General features: G+C 37.7%; 1 protein-coding gene across 4 annotated transcripts; it reads right to left on the bottom strand.

The window, feature by feature from the left end:
- Positions 1-236: 236 nt before the first annotated feature.
- On the bottom strand, positions 237-6,272 carry traf6 (TNF receptor-associated factor 6). 4 transcript variants are annotated; one of them, XM_067402021.1, is made up of 7 exons: positions 6,013-6,111; positions 4,985-5,283; positions 4,373-4,523; positions 2,963-3,121; positions 2,657-2,728; positions 2,451-2,528; positions 237-2,060 (listed from the first exon to the last, which is right to left on the bottom strand). In XM_067402021.1, the coding sequence occupies exons 2-7, from the start codon at positions 5,281-5,283 to the stop codon at positions 1,191-1,193; spliced, it is 1,629 nt and encodes a 542-aa protein (XP_067258122.1). In that variant the 5' UTR covers positions 6,013-6,111; the 3' UTR covers positions 237-1,190. The 4 variants fall into 4 exon arrangements, with proteins under 4 accessions (XP_067258122.1, XP_067258123.1, XP_067258124.1 ...); XM_067402022.1 differs by lacking the exon at positions 6,013-6,111 and adding an exon at positions 4,638-4,710 and having other exon boundaries at positions 238-2,060; positions 4,985-5,104; XM_067402023.1 differs by lacking the exon at positions 6,013-6,111 and adding an exon at positions 4,638-4,707 and having other exon boundaries at positions 238-2,060; positions 4,985-5,047.
- Positions 6,273-16,707: the final 10,435 nt, after the last annotated feature.

The raw sequence follows: 16,707 nt of genomic DNA, 5'->3' as shown, positions 1-16,707 counted from the left end.
GGCGGAGACGGGTAGGTTTAGGGATATATAAAGTGGGAGGAGTTGGATCCAGATCCAGGGGGTGGAGATGGGCAGGTTTAGATCCAGGGGGCAGAGACAGGTAGGTTTAGAGATATGTAAAGTGGGAGGAGTTGTATTTGGATCCAACCTTCCCCACTGGATCTCGTGTTCTGCAGTGAGGACTCCTGAAATCTGCCACGTTATGAAAGCATCTGTGAGCACTAAAAATGCACAGGAAAGAGGACATTTAACAATAATTTATAAAGACACATTTGAGCACTATATTTTGATGAAAAAAAGAACATTATATGAAAGGATTGTCAGATTTCCAGTGTCAATACAATTATCAGATTAACTTGCATACATTAGTCCATCAGATTAAAGATACTCCTACTTTGTCAATGTTGTTCAATGAAGCATGTAGAACATTCACACATCTAAGCAATATTGGACACAAATTAAGGAAGATGACATCTGCAGTAAATGTGCGATCACATTTACCACTGCTTGGTGAATTTTCACATTTCTCCTTTAAATACAAATGAAGCTGAAAGACTTCCCCAGGCAGTTTAAATTGGTCACATGGATTTGCAGCATTAACCAACAATTTATGCTTCAGCGATTCACTATTAACAAGAATTTTTTTTTTTGTCAAAACTTTGCTAATGTGATCACACCTTAAGAATATGGACATTTTGAAGTTGTTAAATGAAGATGATGCACCACATTCAGTAGAGTCACAGTAAACAGTGCTTCTGTTTACTAACGATGTTTTAAATGGTAAATTATGTATTTTATGCAAAAACATTTTAAACTCACAGGACCAACTGTTGAGTTGGTGAGTAAGGCAGCAAAAATGAGCAGTTGAATGTAGTATTGTGAAATTAATTTGTGGAAGCTAATACTTCTAACATAAGCCAACATAAGCAGCACCATTAAATAATGTTTTTACACCCTTTAGCTTTGACGGGACATTCAGTGAAATTGTGATGCTAATCATATAGAAGTTTGACCCCTGATTGCACTGCACTAAAATGTTTTGGGAAACATTTGTATACAACAGACAGGCATTGCGAGTTATGCAACCATCATTACTAAACCTGGAGTACCAAAAATAGTCAAAGAAAGTATTTTTTTAGTTTCAGCAGAGTGTCTATGAGAACTTGAAAATGCAGGTGCGACGTAGGAACTCAAAGTGAAGGTTCTGGGCCCCGAGGTTGGACCCCCTCCCTCCTGAGGCTAGCATCGAATCGTGGTGTGACCTCACAGCGCACCAACAGCACGTCCTCTTTCACAAAGCCACGCTGCCGCAATGCCTGTAGGTGCAGGAAAGTAACGTAGCCAAAACCCTTGGGGTTGCGCTGCACGGTGGGCCTCTGGAAGGCCTGCAGGTCCGGCTTGGTCTCCATCACTTCCACATGGTGCTGCCCCTCGACCTGGTCCAACACTGCCAGTCGGATCGTGCCTTGGAAGGGCCAGGAGAGCTGGCTGTCAAACTCACCCTGCATAGTGTGCACGAAAAGCGAGATGTAGTTGGAACAGCGAGGAGCGCTGGGGGTTTGGAGATGCAGTCGGAGGCAGAGTTTGTATCCCGGCCGGCCCGTATAGAAAGGTGGACTGTGGAGGACTATGGGCTGACCGGCCTCTTGGTTACGCAGGTGAAGTGAGAAGTTCTCCAAGCGCCACACGTAGACGCCTTGGTACTGCTGGGCTTCTAGCTCTCGGGTTGCCTCCTCCAGTGAGCTCAGCTTTCGCCGTAGTTCGGTGACCTGGTTTTTCTGTGTCTCGTTGTGGATGCAAAGCTCCCGGATCTGCTGATCTTGACGCACCAGCCGACCCTCCAGCTCTAAAACAGTCTCCCTCAGGTTTAACAGCTCCTGTTTACACTGGCAAGAATCTGCCGCACGGGAAGAGGCACCACGTTCGTCTGACGATGAGTGGGCAGCAACTGATGGCATTAGGCAGCTATTGAGAGATTGGCTGCGCAGAAACTCAGCCATGTAACGCATGTGCATCTGTGTAAATTCCTGCATGTGCTGAGCAAGTTCATTTCTCGGCATCTGTAACACATTTCCAAAGAATTAAAAAGGTTTTTATATTTTTATGTTATTAAAAAGTATATTTTAATACATTTTAAAAACAAGGCTGAATTTTCATCAGCCATTACTCTTCATAAAGAATTATAATATGCCGATCTGCTGATTTATCATGATCAATGTTGTAAACAGTTGTGCTGCTTACTATTTTTGTGGAAACTGCGATACATTCTCAGACATCTTTGATAAATTGGCAGTTCTAAATTTCTTTTAAACAACAATGTACTGAAACTTTTGAAAGTTAGTGTACTTTATTATAATGACAACTATGTATGAATAAGCTGAAGTGGTTCTTTTTCAGAATGATAAAAAGGAAGTCATATATCTTTAGTGTTATATGATCTCATGACCCACCTTTTCACGACAACCAAAAGTGCTGAAAGTACAGGCTACAGGAGCTTTCAAACAGTCTGTGTCACAGTGTAATGCCAGCTGAAAACGATAAGAACAGATTCATTCAGCTTTATTGTTCCACAATGTATAATTTTAAGCATCAAATAGAATCAATTACTGTTGTGGCTCAAGTAAAGTGCATATTAGTAACAAATCCTCTGACACACCTGATCCCGAATAAGCTCCATTTCGCAATATTCACACACTGTATTGGCGAAAGGACAAATCTGTTCATGAATCTACACAAAAGAAAAACAATTTTTTAGACATTAATGCTAGACAGTGATGTTAATTAAATTAATAAAATAAACTAAATCACAGCTAAATATAAATATTAAAAAACAAAAACTATTAAATGTCAAATACACATTAATAGTAAATAAATAATACACAACAATGATGTTGTTCTACTTTCAAAACAATTTTATGCCAATCTAAAAAATATTATGGAAAGAGGAATCAAAGGTTTTCACCTGTTTGGTAGCATACACAAAACTTTCTGCGCAGGCAGGACAGGTCATAAGCCGCTGTAAGCACTGCTGGCTCTTGTGTTCGTCCAGATGGCTCTTACGAACAGACTCCAGACACTGAGGGCATGGCACTGTGGCAAACTTACACTGAGACAGGTGTCTCTGCGGGAGAAAGAATGTAACAATTAAACAAGTTGCCACCGTGACGACTGCTCATCACTAATGAGTTTGAAATGGCATTCATGAAAGGTCTACAACTATGAGGAGTTGATGCATAACATATCCATGAACTGTTATAAATATCACAATAGGGGCAACTGTGACCTAATGATTAGAGTCGGACTTGTAACCCAAATGTCACGGGTTCAAGTCTCAGTACCAGCAGGACATATAGGTGGGGGGAATGAATGAACAGCGCTCTTTTCCACTATCATAATCCACAGCTGAGGTGCCCTTCAGTAATAACAAACCCCCAATCGCTCCCCGAGTGCTGCAACAAAAATGGCTGCCCACTGCTTATGGTCTGTTTGTGTACTTGGATGGGTGAAATGCAGAGCACAAATTCCAAGTATGGAACATCATATTTGGCTACACGTCACTTTCACTTTCAAGATTTTGCAGAAATCAAAATGTTAGGTCCTGTAACTGTTGACCTGTTTCCTGTAATTTTTACCATATTTAAGAACCGGTAACACTTTACAATAAGGTTTCATTAGTTAACTACTTTAGTTAACTTGAACTAAGAAGTTTATTAATCTTAGTTAAAATTAAATTCAACATTTACTAATGCATTGTTAAAATCAAAAGTTGCATTTGTTAACATTAGTTAATGCAATGTGAACTAACATGAACAATGAACAACTGTAATTTATTAACTAACATTAATGAATACTGTAACAAATGTATTGTTCATTGTATATTAACTAAATTCATTTTCAGGAATTATTTACTTAATTGTTTGTTTGAATTAATTGTTTAAATTTAATTGATATATTATCCTAACCAGCCCCTAACCCTAAACACAACCGTTGGTACTAACCACACTTGATATATTTAACCTAATTTGTTTCAGTATATGAGTCCCAATATTCTGGCTTTAAATTCAGTTATCCTGGAAACAAGGATTATTTTCAGTGTATGTGCGAGACCTCAATTCTTTAGCCACAGCGCAACATGGTGCGTCATGTCTGATGTGTGACATGCTTAAAGTGCAGTAAAAAAAAAAAAAAAAAAAAGCTACAAACTAGTAATTTCTGTGGGTCTAGTATTTGCATCTTGCATCTGTTTGTTTGAATTTTGAATCAGGTCTCTGTTTGAGTAGAAATGGCTGTCACAAGAAACTAATATACTAAAAATGTGGTCCTAAAAAACAAACCTCTGATACTGCAGTATTGGTCACACCAGAAAATTTACCTCCAGTTGGCGCAACTCCATTTTATCAGTGCATCCTTCATTAGGACATCTGACAGTGAGTGAGAGGATCTCTCTTTTGGCAAAGTTATCAGGGAAGAGCTGTTCCTCGAGCAGCACCTCATTGTCAACTGGACATTTCTGCCCTGTGTCCCTGCCAGGCACAAGGAATAGTGTTATATTTTCCATTTTTACTTCTGTAAAGCCTGGCATATGAGATCATATTTTTTAATAGAGCTCATAACTGAAGAGAGAATATGGAGCTCACATCTGAGGAGGCTGGCTCAAACTGTGCATATACATGTTGCTTCAATCAAGCAGGTGTTCATCTTGAAATACTACTAACAATATAAAAGTAATTTTGTTTACGTTATAGATTTCACAGCAAAAAGACGTGTGCATTGACCTAAAGGTTAATGTTTTTAGAATAAAACTAAAAGGCCTTGTACTAGCTAAAAAATTAAAATCAGATGAAAGTATGTAGTAGAGCAACAGGTTTTGCAGCAAAGTTTTGTTTGATCACACTGATTAATTTAGAGGCCTTAGCAATTTGCATATATGCAAATATGATATAGTAGGCTTCACTGGGTGAATTTTAAATTCTTTAATTTTCACCTGATGGACTTCCTGATGCATGAGTTACAGAATCGATGTCCACATGGTGTCTGTACTGCCGAGCGAAGACCCATTAGACAGATTGGGCACTCATACTTGCTCTCTAGCGGAGGGTCAAACTCTACATCATAGCCTTGCTGGTCTGGGGGGACACTAGAAGAGACACTGATGGTGGAGGGGTTCTCTGTCGGGCTCAGATACGAGTCTCTCTCTTTCTCCATGGCTGCTGCACAACTGGAGAACGCGCCATCACAGCAGGCATCATCAAGGCTGGACTTCTCCATGTCGTTGCAAGCCATCTGTAATCACATCGAGAGAGTGTTTTGTTGATGTGTGAACATAATAGATAATCATCCATAAAACACATACAAAGAGCAACACACAAAATCTGGCCCCCAAAATACATTGTGCTCTTCATATTATCTTGATGCTACACAGAAATTGGCCTCAGGTTTTCAAGACATCGACATATCGTCACCTTCATTTGAGTTATTCACATATTCTTATTCTGTGACAACTTATTTAAATCTACAAAGGAGTATGGAATGCAAAAAACTCTGAAGCTCAGTAGCTCAAAACTGCTCAGAATGCAGATATAACCATGTAATAACCATGATATATATATATATATATATATATATATATATATATATATATATATATATATATATATATGCTTTCAAAGTCTTAATTGCACAGATGATGTGGTCACAGAACAGATATTAGGTAGATTTCCGCTATACTAATACAAAGTGAGAAGGCATGGGATGAGAAACTATAGTCCCTAATGATATGTATTCATCTTTAAACTAGTACTATTTCCTTACGCGTAATACTGCTGGGCGGGGCCGATTCGTGAGAAAACGTTTCTCTCTCGACAAGTGGAAAGTTACCTTTTTTAGTCCAAAACACCCACATTGCACATTGTAAAAGTAAAATGTAAATTTGTAAAAGGTCAAACTTATCTCCCATTTAAATCTTAAACTAAATTCAAGGTCAATAGGAGTAAAGAAGCGAAACCAGCTAACCAGTCACAACCGACGGTCACATCAGCAACTTCTCTTGCCGTCGCGTCAAGAAACACACATTCGAACCTGACATTATTGTTGTTATAGTACCACAGACTTCTTGGTATAACATATAATTCGACTATAGATGACAATCTTCCGTAATAGTTTTAATTTACATACCCTGGCTCGGTCCGGCCTCGCTGTCTACTACAGCTTCCTGTATTGACTCCAAACATCAGCGTAACGTCACTGGCTCAAACCTCCCCTCGTGACTCTGATCCCAGACCAGCGCACTCAACCGAGTCCTCGCGAGAATTACCGCGATGTCGATTTCTCTGCTGGCCTCAGATCGGCGCTCACTTCGATCAGAGCGCAGAAGGGCGCGCTTTGTGTGTCGGGATTTTACCGTTGTACTAAACTGAATATCCACGGGAATCCACGAGATGGTGTGGTTACCTCTGATTTTAAAGAAAAAAGCAATGCGGTCTCACTTGGTTATTTTGCAATTAAAGTTAGAGTACTTGTTCACCAAGAAGATGACAGCAGAGTCAGTAAAGAATTTGCTTGAGATCTTTACATCACGGCCACGCTGCAATTTCAGTAAATTATAAAAAATATTATTTAATCGTGGGTTTTTTGTATACATAATATGCTAGCTAAGGTCATAACTCATGAAAGCTATGCTATCTAAGAGTTGGCTCCACATGATAACTTGGCTGACAACAGCTTACAATTTCAGCATTTGAATGGCAGTCTTTGTCTGACCACCCATATGGTATTTTCTTGATCAGGTTAACCTCAAATTTGAATATTTGAATTAAAATCACAAATATTTTTCACAGAACACAAGATGTAGACCTAGCTATTGTTAAACACTAGCTGAAATTATCCACTGGTCATTCTAATTAATATATATATATATATATGTATATATATATATATATATATATATATATATATATATATATATATATATATATATATATGTATGTATGTATACTCACTAATAAATCAAGACAGCAACAAATAAATTATTAATAAGTTATGCAAAAGTAAACTATGAAAAGCTGAGTGACAGAAGAATAGGAAGCAATAAACTAGGCAGAGTTGTAGGTGCATAAATGGTCACATTCATATGTGCTTATATTCTTGTTTTCTATTAATGTACAGGACATTGTGACATATCTGTGATCAAAATCATGTTGTGGTTTTCCCAAATTGCACTTACCCCCTCAAAACAAAACTGGAAGTCTGTTAAAAGAAAATGCCTGTGTAAACATTTGCACAGATTTCTGTTTGAGCAAGAAGGCGTGCTCTGCATCTTGAGGTTGGTCAATAAGGAGCCTTGTTATATGCAGGTTGTTGACCTTGCTGTTTATAAAATGTGCTTTTCATAAGTGACATAGAAGCTCAGTGTGACCCCCACCTACTTTGACATACTATGTGGGCTGTGATCAGGCTACAAACAGACTAGCAAAAATGTACTTAGAAGCCAATGCTCAGTCCTCAGAAAAAAAAAAAAAAGGGAAAAAACAGAAATTAAAAACTGTGCTGACATCAGTTGAGGTTTTGGTCAGGAATGGCATTCGTGTATCACAGTGTACCAGTACCTGTGAGCATCGTCTCAGAATTGGGAGGACTATGTGTGTATATGTGGCTCTGGAATATATGGATCAGTGACTATGCTAAATTGAGTAAAGCTGTCCAGCAAAAACAGGACATTTTTTTTAGCGATTTTATAAGGATATACTAAAATGCCAGAGCAATCAAATTCATTAAAATATTTTTAAAAATAATTATTTTTACTAAGTAGTAAAACAACAACAACAACAACAACAACAAAAAAAAAATATCTATTTTTCATAGCTAGAACGCCAGAACAATCTCTTCGACACAGTGAATCACCAAATCCTCAGGTCCACCTTTTCTGAATTGTGCGTCACAGAAACTGCACATCTCTTGAGTCCTGCCTCACTGGCAGGAGTGACTTTCATGCCTGGGTGTTTCTTCAGCAACAGGCACTTTTTACACGTGGTGGTATTTTGTCAACTTCTACGTACACATTTCCAACAGAATCACCATTGGCTTGTAAAAAGTCTGATTTACTCATCAGACTTTTGACGCATATATGTGTGTGTATATACATATACATATATATATATATATATATATATATATATATATATATATATATATATATATATATATATATATATATATATATACACACACACACACACATACATATTTAGTGGTCCATTTTAATCACAAACCACAATAATTGCACAAATACTGTAAATCAGGTAAGCCTTCCCCTTTATTTTCTTTAAATGTTTAAAGGGGTGGTTCATTATGACTTAATTTTTTTAACTTTAGTTAGTGTGTGATATTGCTGTTGGAGCATAAACAACGTCTGCAAAGTTAGGAAAGTTCAAAGCAAAGGGAGATTTTTTTGTCTTTTAATAAAACGGTTAGTTCCTGTCCTTGATTCTGATTGGTCAATAGCTGTGTTTTATTCACGATAAAACATGGTTATGACCACTTCACCCAATGGTTCTGTGTATCACTAAACAACACCCTTAGCAACCACTCTTAGCAACGTAAACTGTATGCCTAACACCTCCCTTCAGCCGTGACTTATTCATGATACAGCACAGCCTCTTGTACCTTATTGCTTACTTAAAGAATAAACCCTGCTCATGAGAACACACAACAAAGGGGTGAGGCCATGTTATTGCAATACAGTGTGTAACACAAATGCAATAGCATGTCATAAAAGCAAGATGGCAACATGACAAATTACAACCGTAATTAAACTAAATTATACCTGTTTTATCTTCAGGCAGCATATATTCTCTGGCTCTGTAGGCATCTTACAAGAGTTCCCACATGAGCAATTATCATGATAGAATATGCTAATCAATGACTTTAAGAGAGTTAACTCCACATCAGCTACATAAATTCATCAACTAACCATTCAGAAACGTCCTGTTGCATTCTACATGTTGTCACTTCTTTTTGAGTCTCTCCATCATTGTCCGACTCCGGTTTGAACATAAAAGGCTGAACAGTTTTTGATATTTTCAGTGAGTCTTCATGAGTAATTGGCGCTGCTAACAGTACTATGTGCTAACACGCGCTCTTGAAAGTCTGCCCTCTGCTTAGAAGCAGCAGCTTATTTGCATTTTAAGGGACACATAAAAACTGATGGTTTTGCTTTCCCTCAAAAACTGACAAATTTAACATGCTATAAAAATTATCTATGGGGTATTTTGAGCTAAAACTTCACATACACAATCTGGGGACATCAGATACTTATTTTACATCTTGTAAAAATGGCATTATACCACCCCTTTTAGTTGTGTGGGTAAACTTGCAGACAGCTTCTTACAGAAAGAATACTTGTTGTCAGTGTTGGTGGCTTCAAACAGTTCATGTTAAAAAAATGTCTCCCAGTGAGTTTGAGTTTAATGTGAGACCAAATATTCACTATAGGGTTCAAGTCTGGACTCTGACCAGGCCAAAACATGAGCCTGATGGACTTCTAGGTTGTCTTTGCATTTTCTAGTTGAAAAATTGCATTAGACAACAACTTTTCATTTGTGGAAAGCAAGCGATTCTGCTATATTCTCCTGTACTCCAAAGCTTTAAATGACTTTTCACAGTGAAACAGCTCACCAGTAGCAGCAGCTAAAAAGGTTCCCTACAATGGCAACTCTTCCTCCATACTTTACTGTGGTGCTAGAGATACATTTATTATTATATTTCTCAGCATATTTTTGAAGACACAGCTCTTGAGCATCACCATGCAACTCATTCTGTCTTTGATGTTCAAAATTAAAATCCTAGTATTTAGCCAATTGGGGCTTGGGGCTTTTCCTTTTATTTTATTTTCTTTTCCTAGGAGTGTATGGCAAGATCTGTAAGATCTTATTTGTTCAAAAATACAGCAAAACAGTAATATTTTGAAATAATATTACAATTTAAAATGCTGCTATTTTAAAAGTTCATCATTTTGTCTATTGCGTGTACTAGAATACGTTAACATGCCTTAATGTTCAAAAACTCTATTCCCAGTCTGGTTCTGAAACTGGTTCTGGTTGCTCCAAAGCTGCTCCTTCCGAAAAGCCCAGCATGCTCTGGTCCGTTGTGATTGGTCAAACACAACATTTCTGATGTAGGTATACCACAATATTTTTTCTATTTACCACACATCTGATAAGCTTTGAACAAGCAACAAGCAGCCATTCAAAAATTCAGATCTTAGGCTTTCAACCTGGGCTTAACAGAGGGAAGGATTGTATGTTTAAATGTTACAGTTTGGCAGATTTCATAACTTTAGCCCCTCACATATTTTGACAAAAGCATCTCTGTTGGATTGGGCTTACATATGTTCTTTATTTAGTCAAACCGGGAGTGATGAAGTTGCGCTGCTAATTGAGTGACTATAGAACAATAAATGCCATTATAAAGGTTCTCTGTCCTCCTCTTTTGGATAACCACATGACTGATGTAGTACCTTTGTATGTTGATAGTGTTCTGAGATGCATGTATTATATATAATCTTGATGGTCTTTTCAGCAACTATGACTGGCTTTGCCTGTATCTATGTAGCTTTTGCTTTATGCTTGGAGTCATTTTCTGTCTACAAAACTTTTTACAGCTGCGCCACACTCTTTCTTTTTATTAGTTATTGATTTACCTTTATTCCAAGGAATGTTCAATGACTTAGATATCTTCCTGTATCCATCCCCTACCATGTGCTTTTCAGTTTAGTGTTCTTTTTTCCTCCTGTGTTTGTTCTGCCACAATGATGACTCATCAGGACTTTTCAAACAGAGGTGTATTTACTACACTTTATCAGTTGAATTAAAAAAAGTGATCTTGTGGTGAACCCTTTATATGACTGTCAGCTGGGATTCAGTGCTGTGAAACATATCACGAATCATGTGTACCCACCAAATGTCTTGTCTGACTCTTTTCCTTTATAACCCATTTTTATTTGAAGGAACAGACACATTAAAATGCAAGGAATGTCTTCAAGTCATAATTTAAAATAAACAGCAGCAACAGTGAACTGGTTTTTACCCTTAAAAGGTGTTTGCATTTTTTTTTATTTTTCTTTTTCCCCCCCTTATTCCAAAGGCAGACATTGTACAGAGGATGCACTTGGAGTTTTAAAAACCCAATTCCAAAAAAGTTGGGACACTGTACAAATTGTGAATAAAAACAGAATGCAATGATGTGGAAGTTTCAAATTTAAATATTTTATTCAGAATACAACATAGATGACATATCAAATGTTTAAATTGAGAAAATGTATCATTTTAAGGGAAAAATAAGTTGATTTTAAATTTCATGGCATCAACACATCTCAAAAAAGTTGGGATAAGGCCATGTTTACCACTGTGTGGCATCCCCTCTTCTTTTTATAACAGTCTACAAAAACGTCTGGGGACTGAGGAGACAAGTTGCTCAAGTTTAGGAATAGGAATGTTGTCCCATTCTTGTCTAATACAGGCTTCTAGTTGCTCAACTGTCTTAGGTCTTCTTTGTCGCATCTTCCTCTTTATGATGTGCCAAATGTTTTCTATGGGTGAAAGATCTGGACTGCAGGCTGGCCATTTCAGTACCCGGATCCTTCTTCTATGCAGCCATGATGTTGTAACTGATGCAGTATGTGGTCTGGTATTGTCATGTTGGAAAATGCAAGGTCTTCCCTGAAAGAGACGACGTCTGGATGGGAGCATATGTTGTTCTAGAACTTGGATATACCTTTCAGCATTGATGGTGCCTTTTCAGATGTGTAAGCTGCCCATGCCACATGCACTAATGCAACCCCATACCATCAGATATGCAGGCTTCTGAACTGAGCACTGATAACAACTTGGGTTGTCCTTGTCCTCTTTAGTCCGGATGACATGGCGTCCCAGTTTTCCAAAAAGAACTTCAAATTTTGATTCGTCTGACCACAGAACAGTTTTCTAGTTTGCCACAGTCCATTTTAAATGAGCCTTGGCCCAGAGAAAACGCCTGCGCTTCTGGATCATGTTTAGATATGGCTTCTTTTTTTACCTATAGAGTTTTAGGCAACGGCGAATGGCACGGTGGATTGTGTTCACCGACAATGTTTTCTGGAAGTATTCCTGAGCCCATGTCATGATTTCCATTACAGTAGCATTCCTGTATGTGATGCAGTGCCGTCTAAGGGCCCGAAGATCACGGGCATCCAGTATGGCTTTCCGGCCTTGACCCTTACGCACAGAGATTGTTCCAGATTCTCTGAATCTTTGGATGATATTATGCACTGTAGATGACTTCAAATCTACTTCAAACTCTTTGCAATTGTTCTCTGAGAAACTCCTTTCTGATATTGCTCCCCCACAGCATTGGGGGAATTGGTGATCCTCTGCCCATCTTGACTTCTGAGAGACACTTCCACTCTGAGAGGCTCTTTTTATACCCAATCATGTTGCCAAATGACCTAATAAGTTGCAAATTGGTCCTCCAGCTGTTCCTTATATGTACATTGAACTTTTCCGGCCTCTTATTGCTACCTGTCCCAACTTTTTTGGAATGTGTAGCTCTCATGAAATCCAAAATGAGCCAATATTTGGCATGACATTTCAAAATGTCTCACTTTCAACATTTGATATGTTATCTATATTCTATTGTGAATAAAATATAAGTTTATGAGATTTGTAAATTATTGCATTCCTTCTTTATTCACACATTTATTCATTTGTACAGTGTCCCAACTTTTTTGGAATCGGGTTTGTACAAGACTACTAGTTTTCTACTTCCCTTCATAAAATAAGTAATATTGCATATGATTTAATAAACAGACAGTAGCTTGTGAGATGTGTAGGTATGTGAAACATGCTAACAGCAATGATCTGAGTTGTGGATAGAGGCTTTAATCAGCAGCTAAACTACAAGAATAATGTCAGGTCTGTTCCTGTGGATAAGGAAATACTGTTCTACGTCTCCCCTTAAATGTTCACACACTTAAGCAAACACACACATGCCTGCAAAGGAACTGCGTCTGCTTCAAATTCCTAATGGTACGCGTGGACTGGGGTGAATTCATGCAAAGACTATTTCAATGTGTGAAAATCTGTCCTTTAAAAGGTAAGGTGGGTGGTGTTCAGAATTTCAGGAATTTTGTTTGTATTATGATGGGGAAAATCTTATGGGAAATAAAAACTATTTTACATTTGTACAATTTTTTTTTTTTATTTGATTTCATGATTAATAATTATTAATTGTGGATTTTAAAGATCTCATTTACATTTTTTGTTTGCTAAAATATTTTCGTATGAAAACTTCAGATGCAAAAGCCTCTAAATGCCATCTGAAATTTTCTTTTAAAATTAGCATTTTTATCAAGCTCGTATGTTTATGTTCAGTAATTTCACTTTAATGGCAATGAAAATGGCAATAAAATATTAATTGCCATTAAAGTGAAATTACTGAACCTAAACATACAAGCTTGATAAAAATGCTAATAGAAGAAAATTTCAGATGGCACTTTTTCATCTGAAGTCTTCATATACAGTATTCAGGATTTTATTCAGGCCTTTTAGATGCAATTGAAGATAAGCATATGCTTTGCATCTTAAAGGATGTACATAATTTTGTCTATAATATTTAAATGAGTCAATGGTATAACAGTATTTCAGTGGACCAAACAGTGACAATTAACAGAGTAAATGAGGGGTGCAGCAGCTTTAAGTGAGGTGTGTAAATGGACACTATTGAGAGAGAGCTGGCGTCCTTCTCTTCAGCTCAGGGACTTACACAGTGCTCTAGAAACCTATGGCGCACAATGCACTGTTCAGTTCCAGCAGGAAAATAAATATGTTCTGCGCTGTCCAAAAATACCATGTGAAGGCGCTCCCTGTGAAAGAAAGCCTATTTCCCGACAGCAGGGAGCCACTGAGTGCAAAACATCTTGGGCCAGGTTATGTTAGATTTAGCAGTAGCAAAAACTTCACAAACTAATTCAGACATTCATCTATCAATCAATTCTGTGGTATGCAAGTCAGTGAAACATATAATTGCACCAGTCAGCGAACAAAAAAAAAAATTCAAATGTCTTTCTGGATTGGAGGTGAGGCAGTACTTTACCTCTCTTCATTCTTCTTGGTACGTATAAGGGCAAACAGTCCAGTGCCACCACACAGAATGGCAGAAAGCACCTGGAGTGACAGACTGCCCTGAGGAATTCTGTTTCCTCACACAGGCTTGCGAAGAAGCTTTTGTGTCTCTCCTGAGACCTGAGTTTTCTCTTCCTCTATAGAAACAAGATTGTCAGTGAGGAGAACGCCTGATGTCTTTCAAGCGTTTGGCCTTTTTGATGAAAAGAGCCCTTCAGGACAGTGAAATGTCCACAGGTCCCTGAAGGCTTCACTTGGAACTGTGCGTGTTGTCAACGTCAATCACCAAAAGTCAGCTTGATTGCTTAAAAACCGGCAAATAGGTTGTCCCTTACAAGAATGCTTTTCTACTCAAACCAATATCTTCTGAAGAACAGACATTTACTATATCAGTGTGAACTGCTGTGAGATAATTTAAAGGATTAGTTCACTTTTCAAATGAAAATTACCCCAAGCTTTACTCATCCTCAAGCCATCCTAGGTTTATATGACTTTCTTCTTTCTGATGAACACAATCTGAGATATATTAATAAATATCCTGATGCATCCAAGCTTTAAAATGGCAGTGAGCAATACCAACAAGCATGAGCTGAAGAAAGTGATTCCATCCACATCCATCCATCATAAACGTACTTCACACGGCTCCAGGGGGTTAATAAAGCCCTTCTGAAATGAAACGATGCATTTGTGTAAAAACAAAACAAAACAAAACGTTATGAAGTAAAATATCTAGCTTCCACCAGACCGCCTTCAGCTTACAAAGAAGGTGTAAAACTCTCGCAGTTCAAAAAGCTTACGCTACGTCCTACACCTTCCCTATTCAACTTGGAAAAACTGGAAAAAGCTTAACTGACAAGCTCTCAGAAATAGAAAACAACAACGTTCCATGATCCAATCAATTCCTGATGAACAACATCAAGTCCCTTCCTACATTTTTTCTTGTTCGAGAAGCCATTTCACTCAGATTTATATGTCATATAAGGGAAGAACTGACTATTTTTAATGTTCTGTTAAAAATGTAAATGTAAATGCATTGCTTTCACTCTCAGAAAAAAAAGGACAGTGCTGTCACTGGGGTAGGCACAAAAGTCAAAAGGTACATCTTTGTACCTTGCTTACCCATAAATGGTACATATTAGTACTTTAAAAGTACATATTAGTACCTTAAAGGAACATATTAGTACTTTAAAGGTACATGTTAGTAACTTTTTGCTTTTGTACCTAGGGTACTGTCCCAGTGACAGCGGTGATACCTTTTTTCTGACAGTTCTGAAAGTAATAAGATATATTAGCACTAAGGCATTGTGTCCCTTTAAAGGTGTAAATGGACACAGGTTAACCAGAGCAGGTTAACACACCAGGGCAAATTTCAAACATACCTTTGCATCTCATTTTATACACAAACTGCAGAATAAAAGCACAGAGGATAATGGTCTCACACAAACTCACAGTGGGAACCTCCTCTTTGAAGTCCATTCCAAGCAGTTCAGTTACAGTTTGTAATCACCATCCAAAAGAAACAGAGATAATATCCCTCCCATCTAAACCTAAACTGAGTTTAAACGCCGGCTCATAACCGGTTGTCTCTGTGGCTCTGCCGTGTAATAGACAGGTTAATATTGGAGAAATGGATGGTCTGAGATTTAAAAACCCAATGTTTTTAAATTAGCATGTAATTCACAAACTAAAACACTTTCAGGAATTAATGAAAATCAGATCTAAAAATGCCATACTGCAGCTTTTTCCCCCTAAACATTGACACAAAGCACACTGCGTTCTTTATTGGGTACTCTGTATTCTTATGTTTTGTGAGACATTGCAAGGTTCCCAAATAGTGACTCTCTTCAATGGGATACGTTGTCATGTTCCTCTGAAAGGCAAGTTTGAGAGGAACAACGGGGTGGGCCAGACTGCTGAATGAAGCCTTGTGTTTCTGCTTTCCACTCATGTTAATGTTGCAGCTCCAGAACGCTTAATTAATATGATGGATGTTTGCGACCAAGAGGTACATTATTTGAAAACAGCATTAGGGATTTGGGGAAACTCTGAGAATAGAGAACATGAAATGAAACTTGAGAAGGAAAAAAAATCAATTAGGCTATGTAGTATAAAATGTTTAGCATAGGGCTAGTTGTCACACTTTTTTAGGCTGCAAAAAAACGACATTTCTATGGTAATGGCCCAGGTAAAAATAACCAGTTTTTAAAAGAACATATCTGCAGCTAACAGGGAACTGTGTTGTACTGTGTTCATTATAGCTACAGCAAAAATGAAATTGGAATTGGAAGGGGGGAAACTAATTTAACTGGGTTTGAATTAGGTGATGTTTAAAACCAATATCGCGAAATATGACATCATGTAAATATATTACCCGTCTAAAAAGCTATCATTGTGCCTTCATATGATGTATTATGACTCAAAAAGGATCAAGAGCACTGTCGACATAAATATCGTCATTATTTGCGCATGTTATATTTGCGCTCTGTGTATAGCCAAATTACATCATACGTGGAAATTTTATGTGCGCCTTTTCTCCACCTCTCATTCCCTAGCC

This window comes from Chanodichthys erythropterus, chromosome 11, assembly GCF_024489055.1.
Source record: "Chanodichthys erythropterus isolate Z2021 chromosome 11, ASM2448905v1, whole genome shotgun sequence".
Classification (NCBI taxonomy): domain Eukaryota; kingdom Metazoa; phylum Chordata; class Actinopteri; order Cypriniformes; family Xenocyprididae; genus Chanodichthys; species Chanodichthys erythropterus.
This window is presented reverse-complemented; position numbering and strand designations above follow the sequence as displayed.

Excerpts from the sequence above, each read along its gene's own strand:
- traf6 (XM_067402019.1), bottom strand. The coding sequence starts at position 5,283 with ATGGCTTGCAACGACATGGAGAAGTCCAGCCTTGATGATGCCTGCTGT. Across the intron at positions 2,729-2,962 it reads TTGTGTATGCTACCAAACAG|ATTCATGAACAGATTTGTCC; the intron begins GTGAAAACCTTT and ends TCTTTTGTGTAG. Across the intron at positions 2,061-2,450 it reads CTTTTGGTTGTCGTGAAAAG|ATGCCGAGAAATGAACTTGC; the intron begins GTGGGTCATGAG and ends AATGTGTTACAG.